This window comes from Harmonia axyridis, chromosome 1 (assembly GCF_914767665.1).
Source record: "Harmonia axyridis chromosome 1, icHarAxyr1.1, whole genome shotgun sequence".
In the NCBI taxonomy this organism is placed as follows: Eukaryota; Metazoa; Arthropoda; class Insecta; order Coleoptera; family Coccinellidae; genus Harmonia; species Harmonia axyridis.
In genome coordinates this window covers 52,387,091-52,409,175 of record NC_059501.1, presented here as the reverse complement: position 1 = coordinate 52,409,175, position 22,085 = coordinate 52,387,091, and the positions used below count along the sequence as shown (strand labels likewise).

General features: G+C 33.5%; 2 protein-coding genes and 1 long non-coding RNA gene across 4 annotated transcripts in view; 1 reads left to right on the top strand and 2 right to left on the bottom strand.

Moving 5' to 3' along the window:
- On the bottom strand, positions 1-8,418 carry LOC123686289 (probable methylcrotonoyl-CoA carboxylase beta chain, mitochondrial). Its single transcript, XM_045626343.1, has 8 exons — positions 8,006-8,418; positions 7,694-7,944; positions 7,377-7,617; positions 3,842-3,979; positions 2,793-3,243; positions 937-1,071; positions 231-438; positions 1-173 (listed from the first exon to the last, which is right to left on the bottom strand). Exons 1-8 carry the CDS (start codon positions 8,117-8,119, stop codon positions 53-55), a joined length of 1,659 nt encoding a protein of 552 aa, XP_045482299.1. The 5' UTR covers positions 8,120-8,418; the 3' UTR covers positions 1-52.
- Positions 8,419-12,748: 4,330 nt separating this feature from the next.
- On the top strand, positions 12,749-15,076 carry LOC123683458. Its single transcript, XR_006747983.1, has 2 exons — positions 12,749-12,832; positions 14,748-15,076. It is a non-coding gene; the product is annotated as an uncharacterized LOC123683458 (long non-coding RNA).
- A 5,243-nt stretch (positions 15,077-20,319) lies between these two features.
- The window catches only part of LOC123679431 (dynein beta chain, ciliary-like), a 53,428-nt gene continuing 51,662 nt past the window's right edge, over positions 20,320-22,085 (bottom strand). For both annotated transcript variants that reach the window (XM_045616946.1, XM_045616945.1), the window contains exon 14: positions 20,320-20,637. In XM_045616946.1, the coding sequence (XP_045472902.1) occupies positions 20,397-20,637 (241 nt within the window). In that variant the 3' untranslated portion in view covers positions 20,320-20,396. The remainder of the gene's footprint in view (positions 20,638-22,085) is intronic.

Genomic DNA, 22,085 nt, shown 5'->3' with positions numbered 1-22,085 from the left:
TTAAATTGATATTCTTTAATAATTTCAAATTCATTAAAATACTAGTAATATTTTACATTCTGAAAATTCCATGTTTTGATTCTTCTATATCACAATTATTGAGAGAAGCAGCCAAACTGAGACCAAGAATTTTCCTTGTGTCTTTTGGATCTATAACACCATCATCCCATAATCTGTAATATTTACAAAACTTAGGCAACCTACAAATTTGAATTTTTTCAACATTATACCTGGCAGAACTAAAATAAGCACTGCTTTCTTTCTCGAATTCATCTATGATAGGTTTTTCAAATTCACTTATTTTCTCAGAGCTCCAATCCTTGTTTTTATTTGCTACTTGAGATAAAACTCCAGCAGCTTGTGGTCCTCCCATAACAGATATTTTTGAATTAGGCCACATATACAAAAACCTCGGTGAATAAGATCTTCCACACATTCCTGGAAAACGGTAAATTTTCATTAAATAATAACATTCATTCATTTCTTTGAGATAGAACCTAATTCAATTTTGAGAGTTACTCATGTGAAAAAAAATGGTGTTAGAAATATAATCACACACATATAGCACTACAAAGAACTGAACTTTAATAATTATAATGTTTACTAACGAACGATTCAATAGACTTACAAAATTGATCTGTCTTCACTGAACTTGACCGCGTCATTCGAGATCCAAACCTACCTTGAATCTTTCTAGTTCTTTTCATTACAGTAAAAACGATAACTCTCTATTGATGCCTTACACCAAATGGTTGTTGAATTGACTAGCACAAAAAATTATATAAAGTGCAAGTAAATTTAACATCAAAAACCATTTCGTGTTAGTGATCAATAGAGTGTAATCAGCAATTTGTGCAACGCTTATAACCTTGAGATCTTGAGATCTACTGCACATCATATAATGAAAGGATAAAACTATAAGAGGTTCAAGCTTACCATAATTTCCAGCTCCAAATGAACCTCCAATGATCAGAGTTATTTTAGGAACTTTACTGGTTGCAACAGCAGTCACTAACTTTGCTCCATTTTTTGCTATTCCACCAGTTTCTGCTTGTTTCCCCACCATAAATCCTGTAAATAATTAAATTTTTCCCCGATTGACAGCAAATATAGATTTTGCAGACACATATCAATTAGCGAAGTATCAATTTTCCTGCCTGAGCAGCAAAGTAACTACTTTCCTGCCTAGGCAGCAAAGTGATTATTCTCAATTCGAAATTTTTTGATAATCAATATTTTTCACAAACAAATAACTATTGGGTAGAAATTAATAGATTTTGGAAATTAATTCCAACAAAGCTTTAGCTAAACTTTCGCCTAATAAAGACGGTTATTATTATTATATTCCGTGGTGCACATTGTTGTCATGGTATTCTTCGCTCAGCCCTTATACTTAATATGAAATAAGAAAATAGTAAGAGAACACTTCTAGTTGTGTATTCTAGTGTGGCAATATTAGTGATTATAATGAAGACACAACTGAATAATTCAAAAAGTCTATACTTCTTTCAGAAACTGAACACAAATTTATGGAAAAGGCTACCAAATACCGATAATTTTTATGATGTTTCACAAAAGTTCAGAAAACTCAACCGAATACAGAATAATTCAATAGTAAGTGTTTGATAATTGTTGAAAATATTTTTTCTGAAATCCACACATAATATAACATGTTGAATTTATGAATTGATTATAAAACGTAAAAGGAAACCATGATTATACTCTATACCTCATTAAAAAATAGTTTCTTCAATCTTCAGATATACAGGGTGTTTCATAATTTTCGACGTGATCCTTTGAAGGGCCATTCTAGAGCCATTTCCAACAAATTAAGTCCATTCAACTAGGGGTCGAAAGTGGATGGTTGCTAAGTTATGAACTTTTTTAAATTTTTCGGAAAATATTTGAGTTGTTTCGGAAAATTACAAGGAAAATAATTAATTGCGTAGAAACTCTTATAATGTGAACATTCAACTTATGCGTTTTTGAAAGCTGAAAAATATGGGTCGGCCAACGCGCTATGGGGTGAAATTTCGCCTCAATAGAGGCCTGTTAAAAATGGTTGTTTCTGTGATTTTCGCAATAATTTCGCTTCATGAAAGCGAGCTGAACTGTGTGTGATAAAAAGTATATAAAAGTAGTTATTCAATCGAGTGCAAATAAAAGTATTCGAATATTTTCCTTTCAATATGCCTTGAATTTCGTAAAAAATTGCACCAGTTCGATTTTCGACTCAATTTTTTAGCGAATTTCTACTCGAGAGCTATTTTTTACCTAACATGTAAATCAAATTTAGTGCAAGCCTGAAATATTTCAATTTTCTTTTCCAGTGGTTGGGGATCAAAATAATCATGATAAATAGGAATTAGTAAAATAGTTTTCATATTATCGAAAATCGAGATCATAACAATTATTTTTTGGGAACCAACCTGTATCTCTGAAACCAAAATCCTATGGGCACATCTGAATACCTAATGCTTGCTCATTCAATTTGTCCTTTATCTACTCTGAACGGTTCTCCCCTACGACACCACTTTGAATATTTCATTTGAAAATGTTAATTTTTTGTGTGGTTTGTAGGGCAAAAAGCCGGAAATGGTTATATTGCAGAAATTATTTCGATTATCAGTAATCGAAAAGACAACGATTTAATTCTATACCTTCAAGGAAACGTGGAAATATGCAAAATCCGTCTGTCAACACATGATAAATATGCACGAGTTCCAACTGGTAAAATCGGTCTCTTTTCATTCAATAATATTACAATATTGGATAACCGCCATTTGTCTCACCTGTTATATTCTGCAGGAAAATAATAGGAATTTTTCTTTGAGAGCATAGTTGAACAAAGTGTGCTCCCTTCAGGGCAGATTCAGAAAAAAGGACACCATTATTTCCTATAATGCCAACGGTTTTTCCATATAATTGTGAGAAACCGCATACTAACGTTTCTCCATATTTTTTCTTGAATTCATTGAATTTCGACCCATCAAAAACTCTTGCAATTACTTCTCGCACATCAATTGGCTTTTGTAAATCTTTACCGATTATTCCATATAATTCTTCGCTATCGTATATTGGATCTTCAAAATCATCAGAAAACTCATTTTTTGCACTTATATTCAAATTTTTCACTATATCTCTGGCGATCTGTAGAGCATGCTCATCATTGAGCGCATAATGATCTGTTACACCAGATGTTGAGCAATGGAGATCTGCACCTCCCAATTCTTCAGCAGTAACCTTGAATAATACATTACGATATCAGGGGCATTTTACATTTTATTCAACTTCGAAACCGACAGTTTGAGATCTTTCTGTATAGATAATTTTATAATCGACCGAAAAGCAGAATGATAATTAAGTATATTTCTTGAATGAGTACACAATAAAAATTAATTTCAAAAGAGAGCTTTGAAGTTCATATCAAAACAATTCCAGTAGGAAACCACCACAAATACCTACTTAAAATGGCATTATACCTACTCGTACATATTATGGAAGGAAAGTGGAGTATGTGGATTTTTTAAGCAAATGCTTACATTTGTGAGTTATTAATCATGATTCATGATATTTATTTTCGAATAGCATTTATTTATGGATTTGTTTGAAGTATTCGTATGTTACACTTTGTTCCGTTAATGAATTGTTGTTTGAGGTAGTTGTGGGCGATTCAATGATATTAATATGTACTAACAAGTTCCCTATTTCATTGAATTCATTGTTTTCCTGTAATAAAGAGTAATGAAATATTACCGTTCTGCTTTTCCGATAAATCTTCATTCTAAATGAATTGATTCTTTTGGAAAATTAATATCATAATTAATATGTAATAACTTACAATTTCCCCTGTGGATGATTTGACTAAAGGTGGACCTGCTAAAAATATTGTACCTTGTTTTTTTACAATTACGGATTCATCTGCCATTGCAGGTACATAAGCACCTCCTGCAGTGCAAGATCCCATAACAACAGCAATCTGAAAAAGTATCCAGATATACACTGCGTATCACTATGTCCTTTTCGTGTATTTTTCTGAACTTGATGGTTTGTGGTTAGGATGCACATGCCTCCAGGTCTCTTTGACGCTTGAGTAAAGCATTAAACTCAACTGAACTTTTCTTCCTAGAAAATCAAAACGCAGGTCGGCAACACCGATGTGGCACAACTCAAATTGGGAAGGAAACTATACCAGTGTAACAGTGTTTTGTGTTAAAAAAAAGGTAAAGGGTATAGTGTGATATGAAGTTCATAAAGATCAAATATTCATCACAAAAATCTACTACTAACTACTAACTTTAACGAGGGGTTTTTTACACTGCGAAATTTCAGTGTAAAATATTCAGAAATTGCGGAAATAACGAAGGAATTATCGATGAACTTATATGGAATTTCATGGAATTATAGTGAATTCAAGAATTTTCAATGAAACATTATGAAAATGGTGATTTCTAGGCACGTTTACTCTTATCCTCTCCCCCTTATCCCCAAAAACAATTGAAAAAATTCAATAGTTTTCAATTTTTTTAAGAATTTTAGGAAGGTGTAATTCTGCATAAATCTAGTTCTAGAATGTCAGAATGGGATAATGCTATTCATTCCAGCTGTAATAATAACAAAAATAACAGAATATGTGAGGACCATTTCAGAGTAGACAATTTTTTCAGTAGACTTGAAACTTTTACCTTCAAGTCTGTCAGGTTTTTCCAAATTATGCACCGCTTTCAGATCAGATTAATTTAAATGAAATTGGAAGTTTTAACAGGTGCTCAGAGAAAATTAGATATTTTAATTTTAGATAACTGTCTACCGAGTAACAGATTCAAGTTCAGTCATTACGATATTACAAATAACCAACCGAGTACTGTGAATGCTTCCCCTTTTGAAAAGACCCATTCAGTCGGTTGCGAAACAATTCTAGTACATATTATCAATTAAAATGGTACGCTACTGGATTAACGAGTTTTTCTTCTAAAAATATGATATCCATAGGGATTTGAGTATTCTTCAGTTATGTTACGATATGAGGTGGGATTATAATGGGTGCAAGCCACACAAAAGTCCTAGCGACGTTACTCCAGCTAGCTCAGCTGCTAGAGGTTTTCATACATCAGAGTGAAAAGAAAAATAAAAAAGTGTAAAATAGAAAGAGTTATATTTTCTTGGATTGTTGTCAGCAATCCCAGAAATTATTATTTTATTGTCAATCGCCAAATGGAATTGTATTTTCTTCTTCAATAGTCAAGTGATACAATATCATATGTTCAACATGATTTAATTATTTCATTAATTTCTGTTCACAAAATATCATTTGGTATTATAATGTGCAATGAAAAGTATTTCAATGTTCGTTGAGTATTATTATGTACAGAATGCAAGGAGTCACAAATTGGAAAATAATTAATTATTTGTATATATATTTTATATTGAATCATCTCAAAGCAATACTGCAAATTTGTATGGGTAAAGGTCACAAGCTCAAGCACAACCGATAAATTAATAGATGAGTGGAATTTGGAAAAACTAAGCTTGAAACAAAACAAAAAAATAAGTATATGAATACGAATAAAATATAGATATCACAAAAAATGTAGAAATGAAAGTATGTCTTTTATTAACCGAAAATTAGAAGGATTCAATTGTCGTCATGTGAGAAAATATTTACGACTAGAAGTTACCCAATACCATCTATAAATATCCATGGTCACCTTTTATGAAAGAACAGCTAGGTTATCAAAGAACAGGTTTTTTTTTTAAAGAACAGAACTTTAGAATATAGAGGTAAGTAAACATTTGTGCTCGATTCCGAATACAAGTGAGATAGATGTTTAGTGTCGCCAATAACAATCGAGCTACCATCGGCTAGCTGATTTGATTGTTGAATGTTTCAACAGAAATCCTTGTTTTTATAAATCGACAATAGCTGAATTATTCAACTGCACGAAAGAATTTTCATGAATATCATGAGCATCAATTGATAACTTCAAAATAAATCAAATTATGTTACGCTGCTGCTATGGTTTCCCGTCAGAGAAGGAGTGATGAACGAATGTTGGATTCTAAACAAATGCATCTGTTACAATGCGATTTCCGTTCCTCTTATTAATGTTCTGAGAAACGCTCTATAGCGGAAACTGTAGAGTCTGCTGAACGCACCCATTGCAAACTTATGTTTTAGATAATTTCGAAATAATTGAAATAATGTAACGTAACTGCTATAGTGTCCCGTCAGACAAGGAGCGACGAATATTGGAATCAGAACAAATGCATCAGTTACAAGGCGATTTTCGTTCCTCTTATTAATGTTCTAAGAACAGAACAGTTCGGAACTGCTCTATGTAGAGCAGAACAGAGATAAGAATATATCTTGGAATATCTACTATGTTATCTGTGACCTTCGAGTTTGAAGTTTGTTTGACGGCAACCTAACCTCTTTGACTTTGGATCAATTTCACAAAATCTAAGTTCAGTTTTCACCAGAAGATTTGGCTGACTGAAAATTAAATCAATATTCGACATTTCCTAGCCCGAAAATGTTGTTATTCTTTGTATATACATTTTATGCCAACTGTCAACTAGAATTTCGACGAAAATCCGAAAAGTGCAGAACAACAGTGGACTAAAGAAAGTAGAGCCATATTAAATAGGAAATTATGTTGGCCACAAACTAGGACGTGACCAGATTTTACTTATCAACTACATTGTAAAGAACATTCCTCTCATCACATTCCTCTATCTTATGATTGAGAAAAAGCATGGAACTATTATTGTTTTTGCAAGCATATTACATGGTTTCATATAAAAATATTACACATTTAAATATTATTATCGAAACAACTTGATCCGTTTCAAGTAGAACATTAGAGTTCCACAATTTTTATAAATAACAATCTTTTATATCACATAAAACAATATTGAAGAATCACATATTGTTCAAAAACTGTTGACTAATAATTATGGATCTAACGGAAGTAATTCAATATTGTTATGAGAGTGAAAGTGGTAATTTTAACAACCCAGTTTGCCAAACTGCATCGGTATTGATACCTCCACATTCTCTTTTTTTTTGTGTTGACATAATTAAATTAGATTGCATGTAAGCAGCTGCTGATTTTTTATCTACAGGAAGTTTAGAAGATGTGCACCCACAAATCGATAAATATATAATTATACATCTTTTTTAGCTCGTTTGAAATTATTGCAAAATCTCTGAAGAAATAATAGTATACAGCATTTTCTAGTTATTTCCCAATTCAAGGTGGAGTCTATAATTCATAAAACATTTAAAATTTAAACTGAATTTCATCAGCACCCAATATTTATGCTATCGATTAGAGACATTTCTATATTATTTCATTATTATTGAAAGAATTTACCTGTGCTATATCCATTGAAGACATAGTAGCTTGGTTGAAGAAAATTCTCCCAAAATGTTCCTTATCTGGAAAAACTTCTGATTGAAGTGGTAAAAATGCACCACCACTATCCACTAAATAAATACATGGTAATTTGTTGGCGATTGCAATTTCTTGAGCTCTCAAATGTTTTTTTACAGTCATTGGAAAGTAGGTACCTCCCTTAACTGTAGCATCATTCGCTACAATCATACAGTTATTTCTGAAATTAAGATGGAATTTTTATTACTGTACTTAATTCTGATGCTTCCGATAAATGTTGATAATCATTCACTTACCCATGAATTCTTCCTATTCCTGTCACAATTCCTGCAGATTTTATGGATCCATCATACATTCCATTAGCTGCTAAAGATGAAAGCTCTAAAAATGAGCTATTCGAGTCAAGAAGTAAATTTATCCTTTCTCGTACAAGTAATTTTCCACAAGATTTATGCCTTTTGAGTGCCTTTGATCCACCTCCTTTGAGTATTTCTGTTGTTTTTTCATGAAGAGTCTCAATTAACTCTAACATATAACAAGAATTGTCCTGAAAAGTTCAAATGATTCAGTTATATTTTGTTTCTTAAAATCAATAAGAAAATAATTACTTTATATTGTTGTGAATTAGTGTCAAGCTTAGTATTGATAACAGAGGCAGCATTTGAAAGCTTTTTGCTTATTTGAGATGAAATAATATGGTTTTGGAATCTTCTGAGAAACATATTCGTGTTCAGAATATTCTGTTGGAATTGATAACAGATAAGGTATAAGAATTAACATCTATAAGCAGATGAATTTATCAAGAACTGAAATATGTGGGTAATGATGGGATGTGAATCGCTGCTTATCTCCTTTGAACCAAGTTTGAAGCGAAGATTGGTAAATAGTAGATAATAATAAATAAATAACAGTATCCAATTACGTCATGAATTCAACCACAGATATTGGGCAGTTTAAATGAAAATAAGCTGAAATAATGATATTTCATATGTTATTGAATTAATTAAACAAAAGTTTCTCCTAAAAGTAGTGTGAGAGTAAATACCGCCATCTATTAGAAGTCGATTAAAATAATGACTTAATGTGATTGTATAAAGAATTCTTTACACAATGATAATATAAATATATTAGGACCATCGTGGTTTTTATTCGATGGTGTAGATACTCTAAAAGTCTAAAGCGTTGTCTTAATAGAGCAGTCGTCTTCACGCATATAAACAATTTAAATTTATTGGATGCCTATGAAGCATTTATATTAGATAGAAAAAGTACCTAAGTAACTCAATAACAGATGACGCTGAGCTATTCAAGGGTAGGAGACGACATCTGAGCTTAACTGCCCCAATGGGTACTGTATAATGTTGTATTCTTGTAAATACACAGATACTTAAATCGAAAAAAGGTGGTTAATCGAAAAAAGCGTTTTTATTACTTTGAATTAATTAGTATTTAAGATTTATGAATGCTCATTCCAATGAAAGAACCTTATCAGGTGAACTAATAAATATTTCCCATCATTTCCACTGATTCACACATTAAAATTATTGGTTGCAGTAAAAACTTTCGAAGGCATCTGGCAAAGCAATTTTTTAGTACAGTGAAGTTATATCATCCCTCAATCAAGGCTATCATACATTACACGATAGTTTTATATTTGAGGAAGAATATTTGCAATTTTTTTAAAAGCAGACGGAATCCTCATGGGCAAATTAGGTACCTTGTGAAAGGTTGAACAGTATGAAACTCTTAATCACTAAACCTAGTCGGCTGTTTGGAATATACGGGTCATAGACTCATTTATCCAGATCTGGAAGGAGTTATACATGCCAGAAATTGGGATTGCTCGTACTTTTCAAGAGGCTTTTAGAAATATTAGATGGACCGAAAGGTATTTTGGGGGTGATTGACTGATACAGTGCAGCATCGAAAGACTCGGTTAGACTACAAGCTTTGGACGCTTGTATCTGGTGGAAGATTCGTCGTAGTCTCTGGCTGATCGGCTGAGGCGTTTTATCGCCTTCCCAAGACGGAAAGAGCGATTTCATGAAGAAATATTTTCAACGGTGGTAGGTTCGCCTTAAGATGGACTTAGATATTCCGAACAAACCAGTTCGCGTAGAAGGCGGTCCCGCAGAATATATTCTGATAGATTTCTAAATTGATTTTTTTCGCGGAGGGTGGTTAAGCCGTTGAAGCATAAGTTGTAGTGAGACGGACAATGGTTCATACAAGATGAGTTTTTTCTGAATGGACATGTAGCTGCGACTAGAGAGCACCGAAGACAATTTGGCAATCACCATTGTACCCTTTCGGGCGGCATATTAAAGGTGTTGGTTGAATGAGGGTTTCGTTTCCAAGATGACTCCCAAATATTTTACTTGGTATTTCCAAGGGATATCACATCCATTTATTAGGATGCGACCGAATGGTTTATAATATCTCCATGACAAGAGAAGAGCAGCTCTCTTTTCTGCCTTCACTTTGATTAGTCATTCACTGCTTCCTTCTACATACTTTCAGATGGCCCACGTTCTCCTGAAGGTATTTGGTTGCCAATCGGGGATGTTTTGACCTGTCCATGATAACAGTGTGATTTGCATATACAGGGTCCTGCAATAGAGCGTTAGGCTTCCATAGCTTCCAAATCAGACGTTTTAGGAATTTAGTTGAAGAGCATTCCCTTTGTACTTTCAATTCTGCATCTCAGGAAATTATTTCTGATATACTGGAAATTATGTTCCCATATAAAATTATTCAACAAATAATTAAATGGAGCACCCCTTATATTTTTGCATATTTTCAATGCTCTTCAATACCTCTATCATGATGCAAAATATTAGTGATATTTTTTCAACGGTACGGATCTTATTCAGAAAAAAACTGCAAAATTTCGACGAAACAGTAGTTCGGTAAAAGCCCTTTACCGATTTTCAAAATAGATAGAAACATGAATTTGATCAAAATTTCTTTCAACTTAAGAATTTGCCTAGTCATTGTTCCTAAATGATCAAGTTTTTTTATACAGGGTGTCCGTTATCAATGTCCAAATATGAAGAATTTGAAATTGGTTTTTCTCGAGTTTTTCGAATGTAACACCCTTTTTTTATGATGATGTACACAGTTTAAAACTTTACATTTTTCCAGAAGTAACCAAAATGCTATTTTCACTCCTGCGTCCAGCAGGCACGAAAAATGAAATCAGAACGGAAAATTTTATTCAAATATTGGATATAAAAACAAACGGGCGTTGAAAAAGACATAGAAAATTGTGTTACTGATCTAAGAGATGTTCAAGGACTCGTCCGCCTTCTCTGGAACACAAAGCGATCCGAGGGTTGAATGACCCACTAACCCTCATCAGCATGGCTGGAATCATTCTTCGGAAAGCAGTCACCATTCTCTCTCGCATATTGGAAGCTGTAGTTGGAACTTCAACATACACGATTCTCTTTATGTGTCCTCACAAAAAATCATTTTTGGTGAGATCTGTTGAAATATTTACCCAGTACATAAGTAATATAAGTTGTCTTGTAGTATTTCTATGCGCGGCATGCGCAGTTGTATATTTATTCTGTGTAATTGTTAGATAGGCCATGTGCAAGCTATGCTCGCCCCTTTCTCTCGTTGGCCGTTGTTGAAGAGGATTATTGTATATTTGTCAGTGTGTTTACTACACAGTAATTTCCTATATTTTATTAAAGACTTTTATTAAACAGTGCGTTTAATTTATAACAAGATCCGGTGATCTAGCAGACCATCTTGTCGGTCCGCCCCTACCAATCCATCTATTTGGAAACTGTTGGTCCACTGAATCCCTCACAGGACGAGAATGATGGGCGGAAGAGAAACACTTCATGGAGTTCTAAAAGTCAAAGTTGAATGAAATATCGAGCAAAATGACACCAGTTACCTGATTCCATTCGAAACCGGTCGATGCATATTCCAGAACTCTGAGCAGCTGGTCTGTGGTGGAACGTTTGGGGGGATGTTCTTGTGCCTCATGATATCGGCCAAGCGGGAGTAGATGATCATTTTGACCACTTTCCCAATTGATGACCGCTGATCGGTGGTAGTTTTGTGGGACTTTCTAGTCCATTCCTAGCTTCTGGATGAAAATCACGGTGACTTTCTTCTACCTATCTGAAAAATATTTGAATTTTAGAATTTTAAATACATGTGAGAGCTTTGACGGCGTTGTCTGATGATAATTTCAAAGTTTTATTTGAGATACCATCGAGTACGGGGGGTTTTCTCCTTTTTAGTTGCGAAGTTAGTTCATCCTTGGTGTTTATGTATCCTCTTGATCGGGCGTTTTCCGTGAGATTATCTTCATGGACTTTTCCACTTTAATCACATGGTCTAGGACTTACAGGCTGCCAGAGAATGCTTATGTTTTGTCTTTATCTGTATACATCATTCTATCGGCTGATGCGTGGATTGGTGTGGGGGCTTTTATTCTGATTTTAGAACTTTTCCATGTTCCAATTTGAATTTTTCTCGCTCGTCAGAGATTGTAGCTTTTGGACCATGCTTTTGGTTTACCTCTAAACAATATTTTAACCCATTTCTGACTTCCCGTTGGAGTTGATTCGCTGCTGTTTTATAGGCCGGATTTCTGGATCTGCAAGCTATCCTCCATTCACGGTTTTTCTCCTTGATCAGTTTGACGATATGATGAGTTTTTCATTGAATTTTTTTCAGCATATTGTGAAATTTCTATACTGAATATTGTCAACAACTATTTTACAGCAATCGGTTTCTTTTTGTTCGCTTTTATTTTTTTTTCCTTGAGTCATAACTCCACAAATATGACACCTACTTACATTAGTTGTAAACAGACTTGAAAAAATAAAATCTAATTCAATTTTGGATATCATTAATTTCTTATGAAATTCTACTTTTAACCATTCCCCGCAATCACCTAATATTCGATTGATGATCAATCAAACTTCACGTGCATTATTGCTTTATAGTTTGCCAACAGAGACGGCTCAGCGACACAACTCATATTTAATTAAGATAGTAGATTTCATATCCTAAAAAAAAGTTAATTATCGACAATTCTTCAAAACTAAACAGTAAGGTACCTCTGCTAGGTCTGAAATAATAGGACAGTATTTAACATTTTATCGAATAAGAAAATGTGGCTAAATAGTAGTCCTCATTCATTATACCAAATTTTCAACCACTTTAGCCAACCATTCCCAATATTATTCGAAATGAAAAAAGTAGGAACGATCCTGGCTTATCGCAAAGCTCCCTGATTTGATAACAATTAATAGACATTATTGATGGATTTTCGATTATCTTCAGCGAGGGATTAATATCGATGTTTAGGGAATAAAGCAGATGTTTTGCTAACTACCTATTTATATAATGCCTCAGTAAATCTTTTCTAGTCATAATATTGAGCATAACCATGCGAACACTACTTGGTGAGTTTGAACTTTATCCTTATAACACCTTATAAAGCTTCATGAAAAAAAATAACTATTTCATATTCACTCGAATCACTCGACTTATCAAAACTTTTGGATAGGGTAGTAGATTTACATCCGAATATTCAATTAACAATTCATTTCGTTGAAGATGAAAGGCGAATATTATGTAAAAATACAATGACTATCAGTCGGCAATGAAGGCTTCAATTGGAAATATGCTTGTCAGTTTTCCTCTTTCTCGCACCTTGCACACACATGCCTTCAGAAAACATAATGAAAAGGAAAGGAAGTGATCATAACTTAATTTGACAACAGTCAATATATTATCATATATAACACATTTTTTTCAATTGAAGATATTTTCAGAATTTGGTAAATAAACTCACTTTAAATCTTCTCTTTAATTTTTATTTCTTGTTAAGAAGGGCTTTTGGCATTAAGACATCATTAGCGGCAAAAAAAATGAAAAAAGTTAAAATGTAAGCATTATCTCAAACAAACTCAGAATGTTTACAATGAATTTACTCAACATGATATGTGTTTTAGGCTGTTTTAGATAATTCTTGCATATTATCCTTTTTTAGTTCCCAAAGTGGTGTAGTATTGAAAGCGTTGCAGAATAAACTCTGTAAATTTTGCGCTATAATTTATTATTTCCGCTTTTTACGCAGAATATCTCAATACGTAACAGAAAAAATGAAATAATCGAATTAAATTTTTTTTTGTATAACCAGCTGGCATGGATTCGAACAAGGGGTATTCATTCTGAAATCCAATCTGAAATTCGAAAATTTCATTTTTCCAGAACCATAAGTTTTGGGATTTTGAGTTACAAAAAAAATTGTGAACAGTATCTTCGTAGCAATACATAATATATCGGGTGTCAAGAAACAAAGTTTCAATGTAAGTAAAAAATTTCACATAAACATGGGTCCGCAAATGAGCCGTTTTGGAAATATGAGCGATTTTCGGTTTTCAAATCATCTACTAGCGCAACCAGATACGATACTCGATTTATTTTCATCTTTCAGATATCTTGTTTATTGAATCTACAATTGAAATGTTTTCAATCGCTTCATCAAAAAATCCCAACTGGCATCAAACATTTGGTTTTCATACGACAATTATGTAACTACTTACCTACTTTCATTGAGTATTTCGCTTACTTTCTTTGAATTTGTTGTTGAGGAAAAGTTATCATTTCTGATTTTGAAATGCCTTATTCTATATTATATTGAATCCTTTGGACTTTTGTCTTCGGCGTTATTTATAGTTATAGTTAAGTGTATGCAAGGTCAGTGGATAACATCGAAGATTTGCAACATCGGTCAAAGGAATAATGTATTAGGTATAAACTCACTCAAAGATCTTATTGAGCTCTTTATTGAATTTGGCCTAGCTTTCGGTCATTTACATGGCCATATCTTCAGGGAAAATTAAACTGAACCTAACAATGAAAAGCTAGGCAGAACCATAACAATGAGAGTCACCTTTTAATAAAACTTCCTGGTCATACAATTGAAATCTAAAAAATAGGTATAATCTACAATTCAATTATCTTAAAAGATACTTTTAAGTTTTCTAAAAGATTATATTTTTTGAAATTTGTTTTAGATTCTTAACATTTCTTACACTACAAAAATTTCAGGGCTGGGTCAAGTCCAAAATAATAAACAGAAAATTAAATATATGCTTCGAAGTATTCTTTTTACATACTCACAGAATCAAACCATGCATCTAATGATTAGTAAGATGAAAGGTGCCCAAATTGAGTTCATTTTTCGAACAATCAAATAACTGAAACTATTATCGAGGAGTTGCTGTTTTTTATAATCTGTTTTCAATTATTTTAGCTCTTTAGATTGCAAAATACATAATGTGAACTAATCAGCCGTTTTTATTTTCACAGGTATTCGCGAAATTCTTATTTTTGCACTCTGCTTGTCTTCTCTGATGTCCTTTGTAGCATCAGACGATGAGGAAACCCCTGAATTAGATCCAGTTGAATTATGCATCCTAGAATGCGATCGATGTTTGAAAGGATCTCATCTTATGACTTGTGCTAATCTTTGCTTGAAAACAGATGGCTTGATTTATTTCAAAGGACCTGGAGTATGTCATCTATTCAACAGAAAAACTTTCATCTAACGGATCAAATTATATAGAAAATCTTTCATGTAGGTACTGAAGAATGTATGAGTTAAATGAAGATACCCTCAATATATGTATTTTGTTTGATTTTGCACTTTAATGCAGTATGCTTTCATTCCGATTACACATACCAAAATATTAATAACTTCATCTTTTTGAGCCATCGTCTTTCCTGATTAGAATTTTAAAAATATATTATTGTCGAGACGCTTAGGTGAATGCACAAGAAAGTGTCCATATAGTAAAAAAAATGTTTATCCTCATTAACAAACGGAGGTGATCATGGCATGTGAGACCGAGTAATTCTAGACAACCCCACAAATAGTGAGAACCAAATGATTGCTTATTCGAGCCTTAATATCGGCCTTATACCACATGGCATACCCTGTATTTCATTTTTTTAATAGGTAGCAAATTTCATTTCATTCGAAAATTTCTTTACCAGACGATAAAATGAAATATGTAGTGTACCATTAGAAATCTGAGCGATTTTGATGTTTGAATAAGTCAAAGTCATCCCCGAATTGTCTCATTTCGAGCACCTAGTAGAATTCTCAATAATTATCAAAAAGTCAATACTTACCTCCGTTCTTCTTTTGTTCAATTTTAATATCTTATTCAAATAAATTCATTGATTTGGAAGTTATTAGTATTTTCCAAAGAAAGGTCCCTTCAATTTATGAAAAATCGAAATACATATCTCTAAACCAAGTTTTCGGCATAGGAAAATATTTGAAAAATTTCGACTATTTCCTGCATTCTGAATGTTCAATGGAAAACAGAGTGTTCCATAAGAAAAAACATGTTTGATCAAATACCCTTTTTTGGTATTTCCAAACAAATTGAGAATGTAGCTCTTAAATTTCAGCGCTTAACCGTAATAATATTGTGGTGCGTCATGGTGAAACATCTTGCAAAGGCAACAGTGGCGTACCCAGACATAAGCCTTGGGGAGGAGGGTATAATGAAAAAAAAATTCAAATTTTCCTTCTTTTGAAGAAGTTTTCCAAAGAAGTTTGCTTACTCATAATAAGATTGTGATACATAAGGTTGTTACATATAATGGATATTCCTTCTGGGGGGGGGGATATATCCCTCTTAAAAAAAAGGGCCAATAACAGCTGGGAATTTGTTTTGTTTACCACCAGAAAAAATTCCCACTTATACTGAACATGTTTAGTGAGTGGACGCCATTTGAGCCATTGGATGGCAGGTGTATTTTGACATATCCAAACGGCAGCTTTCCTAAAATACTTCTTTAGTTTATCACACCTTTTTTAGTTCATCACACCTGTCGCTCCTAGTGTAGCTGAGGCCACAGCAACCGCTCTAGCTAATCTCTTTAGGATCTGTATGTAAGCGCTCAGGTATCAGATTTGAAACTGCTCACTTCGCCAAACGCAGTCAGTTATATCACTTACCGGAAATAAAAAGACATGTATCATGCAGATAATATCTACCTATTGACTATGATAAAATTATGGAAATAAGCTCAGTTCTTGAAAAAAATAAAACAAGAGGAAGAAAGATGAACTCTTATTTCTACTCAGTTAATATTTGCATGAAACATAATTTCACAAGAAATTATGTACCTTCTGTAACCTACAAATATTGCTATTTTATGTGCTCTAAAATTGATTTCTACTGGTTTGTCATCTTGCGTTGACACACGTTTTCGGGATTTGACCGTAAATGGTAGAAGTGAATAATAATATGTTTAAGAACTTTGATGGGATTTTAAGGTGTAAGTAATTTTCTATTCATCTGATCAATTCAATATTGGAAAAAAGTTAGGAAACAAATTATTTCAGGATTCAAAATTTCTAAAAACCATTAATAGCGATCAAAAGTAATTTAGGTAGAGTCCTATTAAAGTCATCTGATTGGAGATATACAAGGCTGATTGCAATTTCATTTTGGTTCAATGTTTTTATTTCAAGCAAGGAAAATTCTCATGAATAAATTGATTGAGAGCGATTTTACGGAGACATTTCTTTCTCATTTGTAGATTCATCCGAGATGAGTTAAGCATTATGAACAGACATGGGTGTGTTGAAAGCGATCTTGATACATATCAAGATGCAAACAAAATTATATTTTTGATGTGTAAGATTCCAATTCGCTATTGAATTAACTTGATTGTATCGAATCCGAAAATTAAACAATAAGAATGGAGTAAATATACAGGATGTGCAGAGCTATGCATTAAGTCAACAATCCATGAATTGTTCTCAAGAACCTTAAAAAGCAAAAAAAGCAATTCATTCTGAATGGAAGGTCACAAAAAAAGACAACCTGCATTAGTTCTGGGCAGCTTAAAGGGTACTTACCCCCTTTACACCCCCTTGGATCCGCCCCTGGCGTATTATGATTAGAAGCTTTCGTGACTCATGAGAGAAAGTTCGGTAATTTGCTGGTTAAGAATATAGAGGCCACCGGATCTAGGTGTTATCAATCCAACACTTGTGAAACATAATTTTAGAGAAATCTGTCGGATATGTTATTTCTAGGCTATCCGGGACGTTAGCAGAAGGTGGTGAAACAAGCCCTAAGTTACATTATATAATTTATGTTTTGATGAACCAATAAAATCCATGAAATTCTCATAGTTACGGCGTATTGATAAGTGAATATACTCTTGACGACGTAGTATAATCGTTTTGGTGTTTAGCCTCCTGCCATATTGTGATTATATTCATAGTAACGCTCTTGGACGTTCGCCAAAAAATTAAAAGAACAGCTCAGTGAAATGTCATTGAATTTTTCAAATTGCAGCGCTTTGGTTATAGTTAGAGAAATTGAAAATATAATTTGTTATATAATCGTAACGAATACCAACTCGAGCATAGACAATATTCGATTATATGTACGAACCTCTTCACTCGAGTACCTAACTCGAAGTAGTTGGACCACGTCTACGTCTCATGCCTCGGTGTATAATCGAATATTGTTTATGCTCTTGTGATACCTCTTAAGAAGGCCCTACACTATCAAGCGGCTTGATCAAATGCTTGAGCAAATTGATTGTATCAAGCGTGATTGATAGTGTAGAAGCCCATTTGACGATTGAAGCAAGCGTTGACGGTGATTGATAGAATATTTGAATTACTCAAGCGGTTGATCAAGCGGCTTGATAGTGTAGGGCAATTTTCGTCAAGCATTGAGTCAGTCACTCTTTGGAAACCATGGCATCAACATCCTGTAGTCCTCTGGTTCCTAATCACACAGGAAATTTGGGAGATGTTCATGAGTGAAGCGGTTTCTCATTTTGTACCACTCCTTAGTCCACCTTCTTTTCTTCTGTTCCTTCTTTTTCTGCTTCACGGCAACCAATGTTGTGATTAGGAAGGTCAAATCTGAATTCGACACCATTGTAACGCAAAAAAGCGAAAGCGCGATGGCAAAACTCACTGTTCCACTTCTCTGCTTCGACTGACAAGAGAGTTTTGATCAAAAGATTGAAGTGTTGATTGAAGCACGCTTGAAGTTCCCATCAATCGGAGGTTCAAGCATTTGATCAAGCCGCTTGATAGTGTAGGGCCTCCTTTATAACTGACCACAATACGCTGATCAAAAAAGGTGAGTTTGAGTTTCATAATAAGTTTTTAAATAACTGAAAATACAAATAGAGTAATTTGACGTTTTTATCAGAATAAAAGTTATAAGAATTGTACTCGGTACCACATGTAGAATGTCATCAGATCCTGTTCAGAAAACTGAAGTGTAAGAAGTGATCAGAAATTTGAAAAAAATAAAAGAAGTGTGGGTACAGATTTCATCTCAGTAAAGATTCTCAAGGCAGCTGGTTCTTATCTTCCTGTACCAATTAAATGAATTAGATCAACTTATCGGTCCCAACTGGTATATTTCCATCTTCAAAACAATGATTGTAAAGCAGTTTCTTGAAAAAAGGACGACACATTATGTGAAATCGCAAATTATCGACCGATTTCAATTCTGTCATACTGACAAAGATGTTCGTAAAAAGGGTCTTCCTACGGAAACGGCAGTTTGTTGAGCATGTTTATGAAAGCTTAGATGAAGTTTTATTGGTGGCGGGAATAGTTTTTGAACCCTCTCGCGCATTTAATGTACTTGACTCTATATTCCTAGTAAATAAATGCAATAATCTAGTGTTTCGAGATATTTTCCTTGATTGGTTATCAAATTTCTTTAATGACAGAATAATGAATTGACTTTCATTGAGTCCTATCTGAAGGAAAATATTTTTCATTTGTATTCCAGAGTTTTTAGAAAATTCAGTATATGAACAATATTATCTATTGATAATTAAATTTATATTTGATATTACGTCGCTACAAGACGTGTAACTGAACGTTAGCGATGACACTGATGATACTGAGAGTATTCCTGCAGATATCGCTTCTAGTGGTGTGTTACAACCTACTCATCTTCTCTCGGGAAGTTGGTGGTATACAGGTCCACCATTGTTACGCTAGCGTGTTTCAAGTTTCATTCCTACATCTCTATTTCCATACCTAGTGGAGGAGGAACGTACAGTGACTGTTCAAACCGTTTTCACTACAAATAATGTTTTGAAAAACCTAGTTAATAAATTCTCGGTGTTTGATGTTTACGTGTTGCGATGTATGTTTTGCGATTTATAAATAGCTCGAAGAATCGGTTCAATGAAATTATTGATAGTCTTAATTCTTCCAATAACATGTCTTATGCTCTTCTGGTTCTCTTCAAAGACAAGCAATATAAGTATTTAATCAGGAATATAAAAAAACAAAAAAAAAGTTTCTTTTCCTTCGCTGAGGGTGTTTTGTGTTCGGGAGGATGGATTAAACATGCTCTTCTTTCGCATGACATGAAATTTCTGATGTTATTGCCTCTCTAAGACCATTCAATTCGGTTGATCAAAGATCATCATCAAAAATATTTGCATTCAGAATACAGAATCCCATAATACGCAATCTAGCAGAGATTTTGAATACTTTCTAGCAAACAAGCTATGAATTCTGTTATTTCTAAATGTGAAGGTTATTGGAAAATTGCTCCAAAACATTATTGACCCCCAAGGGCATATCTACCGTAAGGTAGAATAAATCAAGCTTAAGTTTTTCTCAACTCTGCTGTGGACTTTGTAAGACTTTTAATCGCAATCATGGTGTTAAATCCTGCAAAACATTTTTATGCGTATCTGTATGCCTTGTTACCATTGCTGTTCATCTCGAATTACCGATTTATCCCTTATGAAATTGAATTCTCGCACATGTCTTCCAATATGGGGGATCAACTATTGTAAATTAGATCGATGTCAACAGAATATCTGAATGCCTCAAGGAGCAAGAATAATACTTAACTTAAAACATAATATATATATTTTGTAAGATATAACATTGAAATATTGAAGAAAAATAGAGCATACCTAAATAAAGAGTTATATCTGCAATAATATTGCAACCCCAGCCAAAGTCCACTTCGAAGGTCTGTCTTTAGTTTTCAAATTAAAGGTCCATACAAAAGTGGGCCCTCTCATTCTTGTTTTGTATACAGGGCAATCGTACATATTTTTTGTATCCTGTTTGTCTTGTGTTATAGCTTTGATGAATATCACTGGAACTACAGGGAACAAATCCTTGAGCTTGGATTCGGCAATACTATTCAGCTGAGTATCCCACCTGCAAAAATTTTTTTTTTTAAATAAAATCACTTAATGGTTCGCAGCAAACACTATCCAAGACCGTCAACCCAAGATAGATATATTACCCATTCCAAATATATGCCATCATTATATGACATCTCCCTTTATTTTGTAAGTTGATGACTTATACACTATGTCCGCAAAATATATGGAACAAATTCATTTTTAGCTGAACAGACCATTTTAAGAAATAATCCTTCATTATGTCGATTTTTGATTTTAATTTACCCCTTTTTTAAAATAATAATCTAATATACAGGGTGAATTACTTTTGAGTAATGACGTCACCGTCATTTTTTTTGAATGGACAAAAATACAATAGTTTTGTGTGTGCTCAGAAAGTAATGCGTAACATTCTTTATTAGTTAAATTAACATGTTTGGTACTTGTGGTCTAGCAGACAAAATATGAAAGAAATTATTTCTTTTCATTTAAAAAAAAAACAAAGTCGTCTAGTTTTTTGTGAAATGTCATTATTCCTTAAGTGATTTATTGGTTTTCAATGACAGTTTAGTGCTACAATATTTTTTGTACGTATTCGTGAATGTTTTAATTATTGCTAAGATTTAATTTATTATTTTTGTCCACCCTATACCAATTGGAATCAACATGTGATAATTTTTTTAAATCAGCTCAGCTAGAGTAATCGGAAAATTAAGACAAAATGGGGGTGTTCCATTTTAAAAAAATGACGGTGACGTAAATACTCGAAAGAAATTCACCCTGTATATTAGATTATTATTTCAAAATACGATAAATTAAAATAAAAATCGCCGTGTTTAAGGATTATTTCTCAAAATGGTCTGTTTAGCTAAAAATTAATTTGTTCCATACTTTACGGACACAGTGTATAAGCACGCCCGTCGAGAGTAGAGGGACCGTAATTTTTGGAGGTCTGTAATTTTCAGAATTCCCTAATACACAAAAAATTCTACGTCGAATATTCATTTCACGTCGAGTCACTCCACCTATCCTCAACATTATCTATGCCTGTTTTTCGGATTAGTTACTCAATCTGATGTTTATTATGCAGACTCTGCAAATAGAAGGCAATAAAAATGAACAAATATGAAATGATGACAACACGTGCACAATATTTCCTTTTTCGGCAACCGTCCGGGAAGTGCTCACTTCCCGGACGCTTTTTCTCTGAGAAAGTAGCATTTCCCGGCCTAGTCCGGAAAGTACGTACTTCCCGGACTAGGCCGGAAAAGAATCATAGAATCCATAGCAACCGAGATAACGGCTGACAGTTCATATGAAATTAGTTGTCAAAAATTTGCATGTTTTTTTATCGCAATCGCAATAAAATATGGAAAGCAGCAGCGATAGTGTTATTTTACATGGTTGCCGAAAAAATATTGTACGCAACACGCCCGAAAATGGTTTTTTTGGACTCACAGACTTCCAGGACTCGCTTACGCT

Coding starts and splice junctions, on each gene's coding strand:
- LOC123686289 (XM_045626343.1), bottom strand. CDS start 8,119: ATGTTTCTCAGAAGATTCCAAAACCATATTATTTCATCTCAAATAAGC. Junction 7,945..8,005: donor CTAATTCACAACAATATAAA/GTAATTATTTTC, acceptor TGAACTTTTCAG/GACAATTCTTGTTATATGTT. Junction 1,072..2,792: donor TTTCCTGCAGAATATAACAG/GTGAGACAAATG, acceptor AATTATTTACAG/GATTTATGGTGGGGAAACAA.